The sequence below is a fragment of the Oncorhynchus mykiss genome, chromosome 17 (assembly GCF_013265735.2).
Source record: "Oncorhynchus mykiss isolate Arlee chromosome 17, USDA_OmykA_1.1, whole genome shotgun sequence".
NCBI classification, from domain to species: Eukaryota; Metazoa; Chordata; class Actinopteri; order Salmoniformes; family Salmonidae; genus Oncorhynchus; species Oncorhynchus mykiss.
In genome coordinates, this window is record NC_048581.1 from 94,854,045 (window position 1) to 94,875,846 (window position 21,802).

The 21,802-nt window shown below is 45.1% G+C and overlaps 1 protein-coding gene and 1 long non-coding RNA gene across 2 annotated transcripts in view; both read right to left on the reverse strand.

Annotated features, from left to right (window-relative positions):
- Positions 1-3,173: 3,173 nt before the first annotated feature.
- LOC118940516 lies at positions 3,174-6,036 on the reverse strand. The gene is made up of 2 exons (XR_005037114.1): positions 5,971-6,036; positions 3,174-5,650 (listed from the first exon to the last, which is right to left on the reverse strand). It is a non-coding gene; the product is annotated as an uncharacterized LOC118940516 (long non-coding RNA).
- Positions 6,037-7,400: 1,364 nt separating this feature from the next.
- Positions 7,401-21,802, reverse strand: part of phf2 (PHD finger protein 2) — a 134,794-nt gene continuing 120,392 nt past the window's right edge. The window contains exons 19-22 of the mRNA XM_036951005.1: positions 12,036-12,128; positions 9,158-9,267; positions 8,325-8,679; positions 7,401-7,886 (exon numbers count right to left, since the gene is read on the reverse strand). Of these exons, the coding sequence (XP_036806900.1) occupies positions 7,798-7,886; positions 8,325-8,679; positions 9,158-9,267; positions 12,036-12,128 (647 nt within the window). The 3' untranslated portion in view covers positions 7,401-7,797. The remainder of the gene's footprint in view (positions 7,887-8,324; positions 8,680-9,157; positions 9,268-12,035; positions 12,129-21,802) is intronic.

The following is a 21,802-nucleotide window of genomic DNA, read 5'->3' on the forward strand; positions in this document are numbered from 1 at the left end:
CCAGTGGGTCGGTCTGATGGTTTACTGTAGTAGTCCCTAGCCAGTGGGTCGGTCTGATGGTTTACTGTAGTAGTCCCTAGCCTGTGGGTCAGTCTGATGGTTTACAGTAGCAGTCCCTAGCCTGTGGGTCAGTCTGATGGTTTACTGTAGCAGTCCCTAGCCTGTGGGTCAGTCTGATGCTTTACAGTAGTAGTCCCTAGCCAGTGGGTCAGTCTGATGGTTTACTGTAGCAGTCCCTAGCCTGTGGGTCAGTCTGATGGTTTACTGTAGCAGTCCCTAGCCTGTGGGTCAGTCTGATGGTTTACTGTAGCAGTCCCTAGCCTGTGGGTCAGTCTGATGGTTTACTGTAGTAGTCCCTAGCCAGTGGGTCAGTCAGATGGTTTACTGTAGTAGTCCCTAGCCTGTGGGTCAGTCTGATGGTTTACTGTAGTAGTCCCTAGCCAGTGGGTCAGTCTGATGGTTTACTGTAGTAGTCCCTAGCCTGTGGGTCAGTCTGATGGTTTACTGTAGTAGTCCCTAGCCAGTTGGTCAGTCTGATGGTTTACTGTAGTAGTCCCTAGACAGTGGGTCAGTCTGATGGTTTACAGTAGTAGTCCCTAGCCAGTGGGTCGGTCTGATGGTTTACTGTAGTAGTCCCTAGCCAGTGGGTCAGTCTGATGGTTTACTGTAGTAGTCCCTAGCCAGTGGGTCAGTCTGATGGTTTACTGTAGTAGTCCCTAGACAGTGGGTCAGTCTGATGGTTTACAGTAGTAGTCCCTAGCCAGTAGGTCAGTCTGATGGTTTACTGTAGTAGTCCCTAGCCTGTGGGTCAGTCTGATGGTTTACAGTAGCAGTCCCTAGCCAGTAGGTCAGTCTGATGGTTTACTGTAGTAGTCCCTAGCCTGTGGGTCAGTCTGATGGTTTACAGTAGTAGTCCCTAGCCAGTAGGTCAGTCTGATGGTTTACTGTAGTAGTCCCTAGCCTGTGGGTCAGTCTGATGGTTTACAGTAGTAGTCCCTAGCCTGTGGGTCAGTCTGATGGTTTACTGTAGCAGTCCCTAGCCTGTGGGTCAGTCTGATGCTTTACAGTAGTAGTCCCTAGACAGTGGGTCAGTCTGATGGTTTGCCATAGTCCCTAGCCAGTGGGTCAGTCTGAGGGTTTGCCATAGTAGTCCCTAGCAGGTTGGTCAGTCTGATGGTTTACAGTAGTAGTCCCTAGCCAGCGGGTCAGTCTGATGGTTTATCGTAGTATTCCCCAGCCAGTGGGTCAGTCTCTTGGTTTACAGTAGAAGTCCCTAGCCAGTGGGTCAGTCTGATGGTTTACAGTAGTTGTCCCAAGCCAGTGAGTCAGTCTGATGGTTTACTGTAGTAGTCCCTAGCCATTGGGTCGGTCTGATGGTTTACTGTAGTAGTTTCTAGCCAGTGGGTCAGTCTCTTGGTTTACAGTAGTAGTCCCTAGCCAGTGGGTCAGTCTGATGGTTTACAGTAGGAGTCCCTAGCCAGTGGGTCAGTCTCTGGGTTTACAGTAGGAGTCCCTAGCCTGTGGGTCAGTCTGATGGTTTACTGTAGCAGTCCCTAGCCTGTGGGTCAGTCTGATGCTTTACAGTAGTAGTCCCTAGCCAGTGGGTCAGTCTGATGGTTTACTGTAGCAGTCCCTAGCCTGTGGGTCAGTCTGATGGTTTACTGTAGCAGTCCCTAGCCTGTGGGTCAGTCTGATGGTTTACAGTAGTAGTCCCTAGCCTGTGGGTCAGTCTGATGGTTTACTGTAGCAGTCCCTAGCCTGTGGGTCAGTCTGATGCTTTACAGTAGTAGTCCCTAGCCAGTGGGTCAGTCTGATGGTTTACTGTAGCAGTCCCTAGCCTGTGGGTCAGTCTGATGGTTTACTGTAGCAGTCCCTAGCCTGTGGGTCAGTCTGATGGTTTACTGTAGCAGTCCCTAGCCTGTGGGTCAGTCTGATGGTTTACTGTAGTAGTCCCTAGCCAGTGGGTCAGTCAGATGGTTTACTGTAGTAGTCCCTAGCCTGTGGGTCAGTCTGATGGTTTACTGTAGTAGTCCCTAGCCAGTGGGTCAGTCTGATGGTTTACTGTAGTAGTCCCTAGCCTGTGGGTCAGTCTGATGGTTTACTGTAGTAGTCCCTAGCCAGTTGGTCAGTCTGATGGTTTACTGTAGTAGTCCCTAGACAGTGGGTCAGTCTGATGGTTTACAGTAGTAGTCCCTAGCCAGTGGGTCGGTCTGATGGTTTACTGTAGTAGTCCATAGCCAGTGGGTCGGTCTGATGGTTTACTGTAGTAGTCCCTAGCCAGTGGGTCGGTCTGATGGTTTACTGTAGTAGTCCCTAGCCTGTGGGTCAGTCTGATGGTTTACAGTAGCAGTCCCTAGCCTGTGGGTCAGTCTGATGGTTTACTGTAGCAGTCCCTAGCCTGTGGGTCAGTCTGATGCTTTACAGTAGTAGTCCCTAGCCAGTGGGTCAGTCTGATGGTTTACTGTAGCAGTCCCTAGCCTGTGGGTCAGTCTGATGGTTTACTGTAGCAGTCCCTAGCCTGTGGGTCAGTCTGATGGTTTACTGTAGCAGTCCCTAGCCTGTGGGTCAGTCTGATGGTTTACTGTAGTAGTCCCTAGCCAGTGGGTCAGTCAGATGGTTTACTGTAGTAGTCCCTAGCCTGTGGGTCAGTCTGATGGTTTACTGTAGTAGTCCCTAGCCAGTGGGTCAGTCTGATGGTTTACTGTAGTAGTCCCTAGCCTGTGGGTCAGTCTGATGGTTTACTGTAGTAGTCCCTAGCCAGTTGGTCAGTCTGATGGTTTACTGTAGTAGTCCCTAGACAGTGGGTCAGTCTGATGGTTTACAGTAGTAGTCCCTAGCCAGTGGGTCGGTCTGATGGTTTACTGTAGTAGTCCCTAGCCAGTGGGTCAGTCTGATGGTTTACTGTAGTAGTCCCTAGCCAGTGGGTCAGTCTGATGGTTTACTGTAGTAGTCCCTAGACAGTGGGTCAGTCTGATGGTTTACAGTAGTAGTCCCTAGCCAGTAGGTCAGTCTGATGGTTTACTGTAGTAGTCCCTAGCCTGTGGGTCAGTCTGATGGTTTACAGTAGCAGTCCCTAGCCAGTAGGTCAGTCTGATGGTTTACTGTAGTAGTCCCTAGCCTGTGGGTCAGTCTGATGGTTTACAGTAGTAGTCCCTAGCCAGTAGGTCAGTCTGATGGTTTACTGTAGTAGTCCCTAGCCTGTGGGTCAGTCTGATGGTTTACAGTAGTAGTCCCTAGCCTGTGGGTCAGTCTGATGGTTTACTGTAGCAGTCCCTAGCCTGTGGGTCAGTCTGATGCTTTACAGTAGTAGTCCCTAGACAGTGGGTCAGTCTGATGGTTTGCCATAGTCTCTAGCCAGTGGGTCAGTCTGAGGGTTTGCCATAGTAGTCCCTAGCAGGTTGGTCAGTCTGATGGTTTACAGTAGTAGTCCCTAGCCAGCGGGTCAGTCTGATGGTTTATCGTAGTATTCCCCAGCCAGTGGGTCAGTCTCTTGGTTTACAGTAGAAGTCCCTAGCCAGTGGGTCAGTCTGATGGTTTACAGTAGTTGTCCCAAGCCAGTGAGTCAGTCTGATGGTTTACTGTAGTAGTCCCTAGCCATTGGGTCGGTCTGATGGTTTACTGTAGTAGTTTCTAGCCAGTGGGTCAGTCTCTTGGTTTACAGTAGTAGTCCCTAGCCAGTGGGTCAGTCTGATGGTTTACAGTAGGAGTCCCTAGCCAGTGGGTCAGTCTCTGGGTTTACAGTAGGAGTCCCTAGCCAGTGGGTCAGTCTGCTGGTTTGCCATAGTCCCTAGCCAGTGGGTAAGTCTGATGGTTTGCCAAAGTCCCTAGCCAGTGGGTCAGTCTGACGGTTTGCCATAGTAGGCCCTAGCCAGTGGGTCAGTCTGAGGGTTTGCCAAAGTAGTCCAAAGCAGGTTGGTCAGTCTGATGGTTTCCAGTAGTAGTCCCTAGCCAGTAGGTCAGTCTGATGGTTACCTGTAGTAGTCCTAGCCAGTGGGTCAGTCTGATGGTTTACCGTAATAGTCCCTAGCCAGTGGGTCAATCTGATGGTTTACCGTAGTAGTCCCTAGCCAGTGGGTCAGTCTGATGGTTTACCGTAATAGTCCCTAGCCAGTGGGTCAGTCTGATGGTTTACCGTAATAGTCCCTAGCCAGTGGATCAGACTCTTGGTTTACTGTAGTAGTCCCTAGCCAGTGGGTCAGTCTGATGGTTTTTCCGTACTAGTCCCTAGCCAGTGGGTAAGTCTGATGGTTTGCCAAAGTCCCTAGCCAGTGGGTCAGTCTGAGGGTTTGCCAAAGTAGTCCAAAGCAGGTTGGTCAGTCTGATGGTTTCCAGTAGTAGTCCCTAGCCAGTAGGTCAGTCTGATGGTTACCTGTAGTAGTCCTAGCCAGTGGGTCAGTCTGATGGTTTTTCCATACTAGTCCCTAGCCAGTGGGTCAGACTCTTGGTTTACAGTAGTAGTCCCTAGCCAGTGAATCAGTCTCATGGCTTACTGTAGTAGTACCTAGCCAGTGGGTCAGTCTCTTGGTTTACTGTAGTATTCCCTAGCCAGTGGGTCAGACTCTTGGTTTACCGTAGGAGACCCTAGCCAGTGGGTCAGTCTGCTGGTTTGCCATAGTCCCTAGCCAGTGGGTAAGTCTGATGGTTTGCCAAAGTCCCTAGCCAGTGGGTCAGTCTGACGGTTTGCCATAGTAGGCCCTAGCCAGTGGGTCAGTCTGAGGGTTTGCCAAAGTAGTCCAAAGCAGGTTGGTCAGTCTGATGGTTTCCAGTAGTAGTCCCTAGCCAGTAGGTCAGTCTGATGGTTACCTGTAGTAGTCCTAGCCAGTAGGTCAGTCTGATGGTTACCTGTAGTAGTCCTAGCCAGTGGGTCAATATGATGATTTACCGTAACAGTCGCTAGCCAGTGGGTCAGTCTGATGGTTTGCTGTAGTAGTTCCTAACCAGTGGGTAAGTCTGATGGTTTACTGTAGTAGTGCCTAGCCAGTGGGTCAGTCTGATGGTTAACCGTTGTAGTCACTAGCCAGTGGGTCAGTCTGATGGTTTACCGTAGTAGTCCCTAGCCAGTGGGTCAGTCTGATGGTTTACCGTAGTAGTCCCTAGCCAGTGGGTCGGTCTGATGGTTTACAGTAGTAGACCAAAGCAGGTTGGTCAGTCTGATGGTTTACAGTAGTAGTCCCTAGCCAGTGGGTCAGTCTGATGGTTTACTGTAGTAGTCCCTAGCCTATCGGTCAGTCTGATGGTTTACCGTAGTAGACCCGAGCCTGTGGGTCAGTCTGATGGTTTCCCATAGTCCCTAGCCAGTGGGTCAGTCTGAGGGTTTTCCATAGTAGTCCCTAGCAGGTTGGTCAGTCTGATGGTTTACAGTAGTAGTCCCTAGCCAGTGGGTCAATCTGATGGTTTACTGTAGTATTCCCTAGCCAGTGGGTCAGTCTCTTGGTTTACAGTAGGAGTCCCTAGCCAGTGGGTCAGTCTCTTGGTTTACAGTAGGAGTCCCTAGCCAGTGGGTCAGTCTCTTGGTTTACTGTAGTAGTCCCTAGCCAGTGGGTCAGTCTGATGGTTTACCATAGTAGTCCAAAGCAGGTTGGTCAGTCTGATGGTTTACAGTAGTAGTCCCTAGCCAGTGGGTCAGTCTGATGGTTTACTGTAGTAGTCCCTAGCCATTGGGTCGGTCTGATGGTTTACTGTAGTAGTACCTAGCCAGTGGGTCAGTCTCTTGGTTTACTGTAGTAGTACCTAGCCAGTGGGTCAGTCAGATGGTTTACCGTAGTAGTCCCTAGCCAGTGGGTCAGTCTGATGGTTTACTGTAGTAGTACCTAGCCAGTGGGTCAGTCAGATGGTTTACTGTAGTAGTCCCTAGCCAGTGGGTCAGTCTGATGGTTTACAGTAGTAGATTCTAGCCAGTGGGTCAGTCTCTTGGTTTACTGTAGTAGTCCCTAGCCAGTGGGTCAGTCTGATGGTTTACTGTAGTAGTACCTAGCCAGTGGGTCAGTCAGATGGTTTACTGTAGTAGTCCCTAGCCAGTGGGTCAGTCTGATGGTTGACAGTAGTAGTCCCTAGCCAGTGGGTCGGTCTGATGGTTTACTGTAGTAGTCCGTAGCCATTGGGTCAGTCTGATGGTTTACTGTAGTAGTCCGTAGCCAGTGGGTCAGTCTGATGGTTTACAGTAGGAGTCCCTAGCCAGTGGGTCAGTCTCTTGGTTTACAGTAGGAGTCCCTAGCCAGTGGGTCAGTCTCTTGGTTTACTGTAGTAGTCCCTAGCCAGTGGGTCAGTCTGATGGCTTACCGTAGTAGTCCCTAGCCAGTGGGTCAGTCTGATGGTTTACAGTAGTAGTCCCTAGCCAGTGGGTCAGTCTGATGGTTTACAGTAGGAGTCCCTAGCCAGTGGGTCAGTCTCTTGGTTTACAGTAGGAGTCCCTAGCCAGTGGGTCAGTCTCTGGGTTTACAGTAGGAGTCCCTAGTCAGTGGGTCAGTCTGATGGTTTCCAGTAGTAGTTACTAGCCAGTGGGTCAGTCTGATGGTTTACTGTAGTAGTCCCTAGCCAGTGGGTCAGTCTGATGGTTTACTGTAGTAGTCCCTAGCCAGTGGGTCAGTCTGATGGTTTACTATAGTAGTCCCTAGCCAGTGGGTCAGTCTGATGGTTTACAGTAGTAGTCCCTAGCCAGTGGGTCAGTCTGATGGTTAGTAGCCACTTGCCAATAGTGTTAGGCAGATGAGCAAAGACTATGTTTTCAGAGATGACTTCCACGACTTGCTAAACAGATATCTCCGGGACGCGCTTGTCGCATTAGAATTACGCCATCTGAGGGAAGACAACAGTCTATAATCACAATATTTAACTTACAATAGTCTTCAAATCGAACTAATTCTAGATTGTGAGAAGATGCTGATATGTTTGTAACCATCATCATATTTGACCTCTGAGATTACTCTGAAAATCTCTTCATATTTTGTGCTTAATAGTTGTTTCATAAGTGCCTTTTTGGCTTTCCTTTCTTATCTATGACATTATATTAGGACATTAAATATCATAACTGATAGTGCTTAGGAAATAAATAAATAGCGTGGAGGTGAATGTTTCTAGTGAAGGTCTGGGTCTAGACTGAAATCAACATTGTTTGTGCTAACATCCCACTCCTTGTCATGACAAATATGTTTGGAGTGGAATGTTGGAACAAACAGACTGGATTTCAGGCTATGTCTGGTCTGAGGAGGACAGAGGAAAACATGTATTTCCTAAAATCATCAACAACATTGCAAGGTAATGATAAGCCGCATCCAAATAGCAGGAATGAATTCCCTATGAATAACCTGTAGTTCAACCTATACCCCACCCTAACCCCACCCCACATATACCCCACCCTACCCTCACCTATACCCCACCCCACCCCACCCTAACCCCACCTATACCCCACCCAACCCTAGAATGGAATGACTGCAATGTATTTCTAGGCTGTCTTCCCAAATGGCACCCTATTCCCAATATAGTGCACTACTTTTGACCAGAGCCCTATGGGTGACCAGTGCATTATAACGGTAATAGAGTGCCATTTGGACAGCAGCCCTAATTTATCTCTAGTGTAGTGACCCCCTGATAAACTGACTGTAGTAAAATGACACACATTTTTCTTTAAAAAATATTTCTAGCAGGTATTCTGTACACTTTAATATCTGAAAGTTATAAAGCAGTCTGTCTCTGTTGGCCCTGGACCTATCAGAAGAGAGGAGTTGGAGAAGCGATCAGTTCATTGGCCAATAGTACTGCATCAGGAACCAATGGCAGTTCTCAGTGAGTCACTTCCTGTTAAAGGAGGAGTTTCCCATTGCGTTGGATCTTGAGGATCTTTCCCAGTCTCTGTTTAGCCGTCGCCATGCCTTTCTTTAGCCGCTTCGCTGTGAGGAGAGAGACACAGAAAGAGTCAAGACTTTTATAAACCTTCTAAAAAAGAAATAATGAATTCAACAGCAACTATCTTTCCAATTGATTAATAGACTGTTGTTTTAAGCATATGTGAAAAGTAGGGGACTAACCTAGACCTATAGGTGGTAGTGTGAATAGTTGAATCACCACAGGTCTATCTGGCTCCGAGGACCAGTGTGTAGTAATGGATTAATTGAGCTAGGCTTCTGGTTTGGGTAAGGTAGATGACTTACCTTCACCCTTTGCTGCTGCTCCTCCTGATGCTGCTCCTCCTGCTGCTGATGCTCCTCCTCCTCCTGCTGCTCCTTCTCCTCCTGCACCTGCTGCTCCTCCTCCTCCTGATGCTGCTGCTCCTCCTCCTCCTCCTGCTGCTCCTCCACCTTCTGCTGATGCTCCTGCTGCTCCTCCACCTCCTGCTGATGCTCCTCCTCCTCCTGCTGCTTCTCCTCCTGCTCCTCCTCCTGCTCCTCGCTCCCCTTTGGCTGTGTTGTTGTTCTGAGACAATGAAGATGTGGAGGGTCGTCTCTGTGTGAGGAAGACTCCGGGGGCCATGGGCTGGAGCCCTCCAGCCTGACTCCCTCCTGCCCCAGAGGAGTACTCGTGGTTGGTCTGCCCCGGCTCAGTGTCCTGGCCCACGCCTGGTTCTGGAGAGCTGCTGTACCTGCTCAGCTTCCTCACTGGCTCCTCCTCTTCCTCCTCCCTCACGGCAGCAGGGGGCTTCTTTTTGGTGCTTTTCTTCTTTTTCTTGGTCTTCTGCTGTTCCTCCTGGGAAAGAAGAAGAAAGGAATACTGCATCCCAAATGACACCGTATGCCCTAAATAGTGCACTATTTTTGACTAGGGAATAATGGGAGCCATACCAGGGCCCTATGAGAGCCATATAAGGGAATAGGGGGTAGTTTGGGACACAGATTATGATTACAGGAACATATCACTGGTGGCAAGAAAGTTTACTACAAGTGGAGAGAAAATTGTTTTATTCAATTACTTTCTGAGCTTTTTGGTAGCCAGCTAGTGAGTTAACAGACGACAGGCAAGCCTAGCTAATTAGCTAGCTAGTTATCATGGCAACATGTGAAAATGTTTTTCAGTCAAATTACTTATTTTTACAACTTCTACAGGCTATGCATGTAGTGTTCTGGGGCCGAGTCTCAGTTGGTAAGAGCTCAAACCACCAAGTGGGTTCAATTCAATTGAGTCCAAGTGGGTAGTTGCATGGCAACAGTTAGTTAGTCCAACTGACCTGGTGAGAGAGTTTGGCTGCAGCAGCCGCCAGTCCTGTCTCTATGGACGCCACTCTTGCTCCTTCTCTGGCCGGCCTCGCCTGACGAAGCACAGAGGGACCGACACGTGCTACAGACAGACACATTGATCAATACAACTTAAAACTGAATAGAACTTACTGGGACCCACATGCTACAACTTAAAACGGAATAGAACTACTGGGGCCCACATGCTACAACTTAAAACTGAATAGAACTACTGGGGCCCACATGCTACAACTTAAAACTGAATAGAACTACTGGGGCCCACATGCAACAACTTAAAACGGAATAGAACTACTGGGACCCACATGCTACAACTTAAAACTGAATAGAACTACAGGGGCCCACATGCTACAACTTAAAACTGAATAGAACTACTGGGGCCCACATGCTACAACTTAAAACTGAATAGAACTACTGGGGACCCACATGCGCTACAATCACAGAGACCTCACAGCTCAGAACACACTCACATCATCTCATTCAGAGTGGTTGGGTTAAATGCTGAAGGCACATTAGAGTTGAATACATTCAGTTGGACAACCGACTAAGTATCACCTTTCCCTTTCCCTTTCAACTGTTTAATTAAATCAGTCACAGTACATTCGGAAAGTATTCAGACCCCTTCCCCTTTTCCACAGTTTGTTACGTTACAGCCTCATAATGACAAAGCAAAAACAGGTTTTTAGAAATGTATTAAAAATAAAAACAGAAATAGCTTATTTACATAAGTATTCAGACCCTTCGCAATGAGACTCAAAATTTAGCTCAGGTGCACCCTGTTTCCAATGATCATCCTTGAGAGGTTTCTAAAACTGGTTTGGAGTCCACCTGAGGTAAATTCAATTGATTGGACATGATTTGGAAAGGCACAAACCTGTCTATATAAGGTTCAACAGTTGACAGTGCATGACAGAGCAAAAACCATGCCATGAGGTCGAAGGAATTGTCCGTAGAGCTCCGAGACAAGATTGTGTCGAGGCACAGATCTGGGGAAAGGTCCCAAAAAATGTCTGCAGCATTGAAGGTCCCCAAGAACAAAGTGGCCTACATCATTCTTAAATGGAAGAAGTTCGGAATCACCAAAAGAGATGGGAGAACCTCTAGAAGGACAACCATCTCTGCAGCATTCCACCAATCAGGCCTTTATTGTAGACTGGCCAGACGGAAGCCAATTCTCAGTAAAAGGCACACAACAGGCCGCTTGGAATTTGCCAAAAGGCACCTAAAAGACTCTGACCATGAGAAACAAGATTCTCTGGTCTGATGAAACCAAGATTGAACTCTTTGGCCTGAATGCCAAGCGTCACGTCTGGAGGAAACCTCTTACCATTCCCTACGGTGAAGCATGGTGGTGGCAGCATCGTGCTGTGGGGATGTTGTTCAACGGCAGGGACTGGGAGACTAGACAGGATTGAGGCAAAGATGAACGGAGCAAAGTACAGAGAGATCCTTGATGGAAACCTGCTCCAGAGCGCTCAGGACCTCAGACTGGGGTGAAGGTTCACTTTCCAACAGCACAACGACCCTAAGCTCACAGCCAAGACAACACAGTGGTGGCTATGGGACAAGTCTCTGAATGTCCTTGGTCCTTGAGTGGCCCAGCCAGAGCCCGGACTTGAACCCAATTGAACATCTCTGGAGAGACCTGAAAATAGCTGTACAGTGACGCTCCCCATCCAACCTGACAGAGCTTGAGAGGATCTGCAGAGAAGAATGGGAGAAACTCCCCAAATACAGGTATGCCAAGCTTGTAGCATCATACCCAAGAAGACTGGAGGCTGTTATCGCTGCCAAATGTGCTTCAACAAAGTACTGAGTGAAGGGTCTGAAAGCTTATGTAAATGTTGAAATTTCAGTTTTTTTTTTATTATATATATAAATTTGCAAAAATGTAAAAAAACAGTTTTTGCTTTGTCATTGAGGTATTCTGTGTAGATTGATGAAAAAAAATATTGAATTGATTTTAGAATAAGGCTGTAACGTAACAAAATTTGAATAAAGTCAAGGGGTCTGAATACTTTCTGAATGCACTGTATGTTGTGGCAGGTCTAGAGTCCATAGTTGTGACAGGTGTAGTGTACCTGTGGGGCTGTATGGAGTGTCTGAACCTTTCATCTATACAGTATTAGAGACAGGTGTAGTGTACCTGTGGGGCAGTATGGAGTGTCTGAACCTTTCATCTATACAGTATTAGAGACAGGTGTAGTGTACCTGTGGGGCTGTAGAGTGTCTGAACCTTTCATCTATACAGTATTAGAGACAGGTGTAGTGTACCTGTGGGGCAGTATGGAGTGTCTGAACCTTTCATCTATACAGTATTAGAGACAGGTGTAGTGTACCTGTGGGGCTGTAGAGTGTCTGAACCTTTCATCTATACAGTATTAGAGACAGGTGTAGTGTACCTGTGGGGCAGTATGGAGTGTCTGAACCTTTCATCTATACAGTATTAGAGACAGGTGTAGTGTACCTGTGGGGCAGTATGGAGTGTCTGAACCTTTCATCTATACAGTATTAGAGACAGGTGTAGTGTACCTGTGGGGCTGTAGAGTGTCTGAACCTTTCATCTATACAGTATTAGAGACAGGTGTAGTGTACCTGTGGGGCTGTAGAGTGTCTGAACCTTTCATCTATACAGTATTAGAGACAGGTGTAGTGTACCTGTGGGGCAGTATGGAGTGTCTGAACCTTTCATCTATACAGTATTAGAGACAGGTGTAGTGTACCTGTGGGGCAGTATGGAGTGTCTGAACCTTTCATCTATACAGTATTAGAGACAGGTGTAGTGTACCTGTGGGGCAGTATGGAGTGTCTGAACCTTTCATCTATACAGTATTAGAGACAGGTGTACAGTACCTGTGGGGCTGTATGGAGTGTCTGAACCTTTCCTCTTCTTGGATCTGGATTTGAAGACAGGGTTATCCTCTTCAGACTCCAGAGAAGGGTAAACTGGAACAAACACACACCCTCTGGTTAGTTAGTACTCATATATAGCACTCATATATAACACTCATATACAGGGATGGATATTAAGCTAGCCTGCTAACTCAAGGCAAGTACTTTTCAGACCAGACTAGTAGAAAACGTACCGAACTAGCCCGCCGGCGAGATTCATTTTGTCTTTTCAAATATCGCATGGCCTAGAATTTCAACCCGGGCTAGTAAACAAATCCTGAAGTTCCATCCCTGATCATATATGATCCACAGCTCAACACGGTCTTCTTCCACAGCTCAACAGTGTCTTCTTCCACAGCTCAACACTGTCTTCTTCCACAGCTCAACACTGTCTTCTTCCACAGCTCCTCATGATCCACAGCTCAACACTGTCTTCTTCCACAGCTCAACACTGTCTTCTTCCACAGCTCCTCACTGTCTTCTTCCACATCTCAACACTGTCTTCTTCCACAGCTCCTCATGATCCACAGCTCCTCACTGTCTTCTTCCACAGCTCCTCACTGTCTTCTTCCCCAGCTCCTCACTGTCTTCTTCCACAGCTCCTCACTGTCTTCTTCCACAGCTCCGCACTGTATTCTTCCACAGCTCAACACTGTCTTCTTCCACAGCTCCTCACTGTCTTCTTCCACAGCTCCGCACTGTATTCTTCCACAGCTCAACACTGTCTTCTTCCACAGCTCAACACTGTCTTCTTCCACAGCTCCTCACTGTCTTCTTCCACAGCTCAACAATGTCGTCTTCCACAGCTCCTCATGATCCACAGCTCACCACTGTCTTCTTCCACAGCTCCTCACTGTCTTCTTCCCCAGCTTAACACTGACTTCTTCCACAGCTCCTCACTGTCTTCTTCCCCAGCTCAACACTGTCTTCTTCCACAGCTCCTCACTGTCTTCTTCCACAGCTCCTCACTGTCTTCTTCCACAGCTCCTCACTGTCTTCTTCCACAGCTCCTCACTGTCTTCTTCCACATCTCAACACTGTCTTCTTCCACAGCTCAACACTGTCTTCTTCCCCAGCTCAACACTGTCTTCTTCCACAGCTCCTCACTGTCTTCTTCCACAGCTCAACACTGTCGTCTTCCACAGCTCCTCATGATCCACAGCTCAACACTGTCTTCTTCCACAGCTCCTCACTGTCTTCTTCCCCAGCTTAACACTGTCTTCTTCCACAGCTCCTCACTGTCTTCTTCCCCAGCTCAACACTGTCTTCTTCCACAGCTCAACGCTGTCTTCTTCCACAGCTCAACACTGTCTTCTTCCACAGATCAACACTGTCTTCTTCCACAGCTCCTCACTGTCTTCTTCCACAGCTCAACACTGTCTTCTTCCCCAGCTCAACACTGTCGTCTTCCACAGCTCAACACTGTCGTCTTCCACAGCTCCTCATGATCCACAGCTCAACACTGTCTTCTTCCACAGCTCCTCACTGTCTTCTTCCCCAGCTCAACACTGTCTTCTTCCACAGCTCCTCACTGTCTTCTTCCCCAGCTCAACACTGTCTTCTTCCACAGCTCAACACTGCCTTCTTCCACAGCTCCTCACTGTCTTCTTCCCCAGCTCAACACTGTCTTCTTCCACATCTCAACACTGCCTTCTTCCACATCTCAACACTGTCTTCTTCCACAGCTCAACACTGTCTTCTTCCACAGCGCCTCACTGTCTTCTTCCCCAGCTCAACACTGTCTTCTTCCACATCTCAACACTGCCTTCTTCCACATCTCAACACTGTCTTCTTCCACAGCTCAACACTGTCTTCTTCCACAGCGCCTCACTGTCTTCTTCCCCAGCTCAACACTGTCTTCTTCCACAGCTCAACACTGTCTTCTTCCACAGCTCAACACTGTCTTCTTCCACAGCTCAACACTGTCTTCTTCCACAGATCAACACTGTCTTCTTCCACAGTTCCTTCAATCACATCCTCTTTTATTCACTCTCTCCTCAATCTTCTAGAAGGTAACATTCCTGAAAATTGCATATTTCTATCGAGCGATGACACATTTCAGAGGCCAACCAATCAAATTGCTCCATGTGTTGATGATGATGATGCGCATTGCTGCAGTATTTGGTTTCCCCTCCATTAACATGCTTTCTCTCCCCCTCTTTCTCCAGCTGTGCGGCAGCTGCATCCTCTCTCCTTCCATCCATACCTCTCTCCCACTAGCAGCGCAGAGTAGAGTGAAGGGTAGAGGCCACTCTACAAACACAGGCTGTATAACCACCGTCTCAGCTAAGAACAAAGCAAAAGACTTACTCTCATAGACCCTGTCTCTAGAACTGACAGCCATCAGTTAGGAACATCTGTTGTATCTGTAGTAAAACATGTATCATATCTCTAATGGAACATGTCACATATCTCTAATGGAACATGCATCATATCTCTAATGGAACATGTATTATATCTCTAATGGAACATGTATCATATCTCTAATGGAACATGTATCATATCTCTAATGGAACATGTATCATATCTCTAATGGAACATGTATCATATCTCTAATGGAACATGTATCATATCTCTAATGGAACATGTATCACATATCACATCTCTAATGGAACATGTATTATATCTCTAATGGAACATGTATTATATCTCTAATGGAACATGTATCATATCTCTAATGGAACATGTATCATATCTCTAATGGAACATGTATCATATCTCTAATGGAACATGTATCATATCTCTAATGGAACATGTATTATATCTCTAATGGAACATATATCATATCTCTAATGGAACATGTATCATATCTCTAATGGAACATGTATCATATCTCTAATGGAACATGTATCATATCTCTAATGGAACATGTATCATATCTCTAATGGAACATGTATCACATATCACATCTCTAATGGAACATGTATTATATCTCTAATGGAACATGTATTATATCTCTAATGGAACATGTATCATATCTCTAATGGAACATGTATCATATCTCTAATGGAACATGTATCATATCTCTAATGGAACATGTATCATATCTCTAATGGAACATGTATTATATCTCTAATGGAACATATATCATATCTCTAATGGAACATGTATCATATCTCTAATGGAACATGTATCATATCTCTAATGGAACATGTATCATATCTCTAATGGAACATGTATCACATATCACATCTCTAATGGAACATGTATTATATCTCTAATGGAACATGTATTATATCTCTAATGGAACATGTATCATATCTCTAATGGAACATGTATCATATCTCTAATGGAACATGCATCACATCTCTAATGGAACATGTATCATATCTCTAATGGAACATGCATCATATCTCTAATGGAACATGTATCATATCTCTAATGGAACATGCATCATATCTCTAATGGAACATGTATCATATCTCTAATGGAACATGTATCATATCTCTAATGGAACATGTATCACATATCACATCTCTAATGGAACATGTATTATATCTCTAATGGAACATGCATCATATCTCTAATGGAACATGTATCATATCTCTAATGGAACATGCATCACATCTCTAATGGAACATGTATCATATCTGTAATGGAACATGCATCATATCTCTAATGTAGTGAAAACTCTACTGAACAAAAATATAAACATGTAAAGTGTTGGTCTTATGTTTCATGAGCTGAAATAACAGATCCCAGCAATGTTCCATACACACAAAAATCTTATTTCTCTCAAATTCTGTGGACAAATTTGTTTACATCCTGTTCAGTGGGCATTTCTCCTTTGCCAAGATAATCCATCCACCTGACAGGTGTGGCACCTTGTTCTGGTGAGAATATAAGGCAACTTAAATGTGCAGTTTTGAAACACAACACAATGTCTCAAGTTGAGGGATTGTGCAATTGGCATGCTGACTGCAGGAATGTCCACCAGAACTGTTGCCAGATAATTGAATATTAATTTCTCTACAATAAGCCGCCTCAACTTCGTTCTCTAGTAGAACTCCGCAGACCACGTGTAACCACGCCAGCCCAGGACTTCCACATCCGGTTTCTTTACCTGCCGGATCGTCTGAGACCAGCCACCGGACAGCTGATGAAACTGAGGAGTATTTTGGTCTGTAATAAAGCACTTTTGTGGGAGAAATTCATTCTGATTGCCTGGGCCTGGCTCCCCAGTGGGTTGGCCTGGCTCCCAAGTGGGTGAGCCTATGCCCTCCCAGGCCCACCGATGGCTGCGCCCCTGACCAGTCATGTGAAATCCATTTTAGAAAATGTAATCTTCATTTAACTAGGCAAGTCTGTTAAAACCTGTTTGGGGTAGGGGGCAGCATTTTCACTTTTGGATAAATATTTTGGATAAATAGCGTGCCCAAACTGAACTGCCTCCTACTCTGTCCCAGATCCTAATATATGCATATTATTATTGGTATTGCATAGAAAACTCTGAAGTTTCTAAAACTTTTTGAATCATGTCTGTGAGTATAATTGAACTTATTTAGCAGGCGAGGACAAACCATTCAGATTTTTTCCTACCGATTCCACTGGATGTCACCAGTTTGTAGAAATTGGTTGAGGTTTTTCCTTTGTGTAATGAAGAAGTACCATAGCTCAGAACGAACGTCATTTCATGTGTACCTTTTGATAGAGGCGCGTAACCAGAAAAGTAGTGTCAGTTTGTTTTGCTCCTGTATTGAACACAGATCATCCCATCTTCAATTTGATCGATAATATATACGTTTAGAAATACCTAAAGTTGTATTACAAGAGTAGTTTGAAATGTTTTGGCAAAGTTTACAGGTTAACTTTTGAGATATTTTGTAGCGACGTTGCGTAAGTTGGAAGCGGTGCTTTTCTGGATCAAACGGGCCAAATAAATGGACATGTTGGATATATATCGATGGAATTAATCGAACAAAAGGACCATTTGTGATGTTTATGGGACATATTAGAGTGCTAACAAAAGAAGCTCGTCAAAGGTAAGGCATGAATTATATTTTTATTTCTGCGTTTTGCCACGCCTGCAGGGTTGAAATATGCTTCTCTCTCTTTGTTTACTGGGGTGCCATCCTCAGATAATAGCATTGTTTGCTTTCGCCGAAAAGCCTTTTTGAAATCTGACATGGCTGGATTCACAACAAGTGTAGCTTTAATTTGCTATCTTGCATGTGTGATTTCATGAAAGTTTGATTTTTATAATAATTTATTTGAATTTGGCGCCCTGCATTTTTACTGGCTTTTGGCCAGGTGGGAAGTTAGTGTCCCACATATCCCAGAGAGGTTAAAAGGCTAGTAATGGCTCACATCAACACCATTACCCAAAAACACTAGACCCACTACAATTTTCATACCGCCTAAACAGATCCACAGATGATGCAATCTCTATTGCCCTCCACAATGCCCTTTCCCACCTGGACAAAAGGAACACTTATGTGAGAATGCTATTCATTGACTACAGCTCAGCGTTCAACACCATAATGCCCTCAAAGCTCATCACTAAGTTAAGGATCCCCAGGGGTGCGTGCTCAGTCCCCTCCTGTACTCCCTGTTCACCCACGACTGCATGGCCAGGCACGACTCCAACACCATCATTAAGTTTTCAGACAACACAACAGCGGTAGGCCTGATCACTGACAACGATGAGAGAGCCAATAGGGAGGAGGTCAGAGACCTGGCCAAGTGGTGCCGGAATACCATCCTGTCCCTCAACGTAACCAAGACTAAGGAGATGATTGTGGACTACAGGAAAAGGAGGACCGAGCACGCCCCCATTCTCATTGACGGGGCTGTAGCGGAGAAGGTTGAGAGCTTCAAGTTCCTTGGTGTCCACATCACCAACAAACTAGAATGGTCCAAACACACCAAGAAGGTCGTGAAGAGGGCACGACAAAGCCTATTCCCCCACAGGAAACTGAAAATATTTGGCATGGGTCCTGAGATCCTCAAATGTTCTACAGCTGCAACATCGAGAGCATCCTGACTGGTTGCATCACTGCCTGGTATGGCAATTGCTCGGCCCCCAACCGCAAGGCACTACAGAGGGTAGTGCATACGGCCCAGTACATCACTGGGGCAAAGCTGCCTGCCATCCAGGACATCTACACCAGGCGGTGTCAGAGGAAGGCCCTAAAAATTGTCAAAGACCCCAGCCACCCCAGTCATAGACTGTTCTCTCTACTACCTCAAGGCAAGCGGTACCGGAGTGCCAAGTCTAGGACAAAAAGGCTTCTCAACAGTTTTTACCCCCAAGCCATAAGACTCCTGAACAGGTAATCAAATGGCTACCCGGTCTATTTACATTGTGTGCCCCCCCACCGACCCCTCTTTTTACACTGCTACTACTCTCTGTTTATCATATATGCATAGTCACTTTAACTATACATTCAAGTACATATGTACATACTACCTCAATTGGGCTGACCAACCAGTGCTCCCGCACATTGGCTAACCGGGCTATCTGCATTGTGTCCCACCACCTCCTCTTTTACGCTACTGCTACTCTCTGTTCATCATATATGCATAGTCACTTTAACCATATCTACATGTACATACTACCTCAATGAGCCTGACAACCGGTGTCTGTATGTAGCCTCGCTACTTTTATAGCCTCGCTACTGTATATACCCTGTCTTTTTACTGTTGTTTTATTTCTTTAATTACCTATTGTTCACCGAACACCTTTTTTGCACTATTGGTTAGAGCTTGTAAGTAAGTATTTCACTGTAAGGTCTACACCTATTGTATTCGGCGCACGTGACAAATAAACTTTGAGTTGATTTGAACTCACTCAGGTGCCTTGCAAAATCACATTTGACATTGTCCGTAAGCTTGAGTTAATCTGTACAATGATGATGGAAAGACCTGTGTGTTGTCCTTGTTAATGAAGACAGAGAAGAGCTCCAACTTCTTAATCATAGCCTCAATTTTGTCCGGCACATTGAATAGAGTCCCTGTAATCCTAGATTCAGATTATTCAGGTGAGAAAAAACATCACCCAGATAGGCCAGTTGTGTGAGAAGCTCGGCATCATGCAAGCGGTCAGACAAGTGAAAATCATGGTCAGTTAACTCTTGGAACTACCCATCCCGGATCCTGGAGAATTGTCATCAACTACACTAATTAGCATAGCGCAACGGTCAAAAAATATTACTAGAAAATATTCATATTCATGAAATCACAAGTGAAATATAGTGAAACACAGCTTAGCCTTTTGTTAATCACCCTGTCATCTCAGATTTTGAAATTATGCTTTACAGCCAAAGCAAGACAAGCGTTTGTGTAAGTTTATCGATAGCCTAGTATAGCATTATGTCCAGCTAGCAGCAGGAAGCTTGGTCACGAAAATCAGAAAAGCAATCAAATTAATCGTTTACCATGGATGATCTTCGGATGTTTTCACTGACGAGACTCCCAGTTAGACAGCAAATGTTCCTTTTGTTCCATAAAGATTATTTTTATACCCAAAATTCCTCCGTTTGCTTGTCACGTTATGTTCAGAAATCCACCGGAAATAGCGGTCATGACAACGGCGGAATTTTTTTTCAAATTATATCCATAATATCGACAGAAACATGGCAAACGTTTTTTATAATCAAACCTCAAGGTGTTGACTACCTCTGTCTTTTACGCAAGAATCACTCTGAGAGCCCTCAGCTGGCCACTTATGCAATGTAGTCGTTTACGCTCATTCTTCAACATAAAGGCGTGAAACTACGTCACAATGCTGTAGACACCTTAGGGAATACGTATAAAAAGGAATCTGGTTGATATCTCTTTCAGTGACCAATAGGGGTGCATAGGAACACAACGGTTTCAAAACATGAGTCACTTCCTGATTGGATTTTTCTTAGGCTTTCGCCTGCAATATGAGTTCTGTTATACTCACAGACAATATTTTGACAGTTTTGGAAATTTTAGAGTGTTTTCTATCCTAAGCTGTCAATTATATGCATATTCTAGCATCTGGTCCTGAGAAATAGGCGGTTTACTTTGGGAACGTTATTTTTCCCAAAATAAAAATAGTGCCCCCTAGTTTCAAGAGGTTTAAGAAAACTTTAAGCTCGTCTGTCAATTAAAATATGTGTCAATATTTTTCCCCTTGATAACCAGCGCACTTCTGTATGTTGTAAAAGCATTACATGGTGGCTTCCCATATCATTGCATAGTGCAGAAAATACATGAGAGTTCAGGGGCCTTGCTTTAACATAGTTCACCATTTTCACTGTAGTGTCCAAAACGTCTTTCAAGCTGTCAGGCATTTCCTTGGCAGCAAGAGCCTCTCGGTGGATGCTGCAGTGTACCCAAGAGCCTCTCGGTGGATGCTGCAGTGTACCCAAGAGCCTCCTGGTGGATGCTGCAGTGTACCCAAGAGCCTCTCGGTGGATGCTGCAGTGTACCCAAGAACCTCTCGGTGGATGCTGCAGTGTACCCAAGAGCCTCTCGGTGGATGCTGCAGTGTACCCAAGAACCTCTCGGTGGATGCTGCAGTGACCCAAGTGGCGTCGGGAGCAACTGCTTGCACGTTACCACTCCACTAGGTCTCCCTGTCATGGCTTTTGCGCCATTAGTACAGAAACCAATATGAGCAGCAACTACGTCTGGCTACATACGGACCCGTTAGTGGAATTCGGACCCGTTAGTGGAGTCTTATTTTTCAAATGGTCATGTTTCGTTTCTAAATGTCTGTGGAAGAGGGAAGGTTTACCGTGAGAGAGTAACGGTTAATGTGATTGGATGAGTAACGGTTAATGTGATTGGATGAGTAACGGTTAATGTGATTGGATGAGTAACGGTTAATGTGATTGGATGAGTAACGGTTAATGTGATTGGATGAGTAACGGTTAATGTGATTGGATGAGTAACGGTTAATGTGATTGGATGTTAATTATTTGACTAAGTTACCTGTATTTGACATTGTGTTGTTGAACACGCTGAACACTAGATGGTTTAATTGTTTTTTTGGCAGTGAAACAAAATTACTCAGGCAAGAAAAAAACCTCACCCAGATGTATAGCCCTGTTGGAAAATATCAATGGACTTTTTGAACACGTGAAGAAAAATATGACGTACGGCCTTGCGCGTACCCCCTGTTTGGGAATACCTGATCTAGTGAAAACTCTACTATATTTTCAGTAGAACATGTATCATATCTCTAGTGAAAACTTGACTATATCTTCAGTAGAACATGTATCACGTCTCTAGTGGAAACTCTGCTATAACTCTAGTAGAAAACATATAATGACAAATGGAAACTCTACTATATCTCTAGTGGAAACTATATCTCCAGTGGAACATGTATCACATATCTAGAACATGTATTATATCTCCAGTAGAAACTCTAATATATCTCTAGTAGAACAAGTATTATATCTCTAGTAGAACAAGTATTATATCTCTAGTAGAACAAGTATTATATCTCTAGTAGAACAAGTATTATATCTCTAGTAGAACAAGTATTATTCCTCTAGTAGAACAAGTATTATATCTCTAGTAGAACAAGTATTATATCTCTAGTAGAACAAGTATTATATCTCTAGTAGAACAAGTATTATATCTCTAGTAGAACAAGTATTATATCTCTAGTAGAACAAGTATTATATCTCTAGTGGAAACTCTACTATATCTGTAGTAGAAACTTTACTATATCTCTAGTAGAACAAGTATTATATCTCTAGTAGAACAAGTATTATATCTCTAGTAGAACAAGTATTATATCTCTAGTAGAA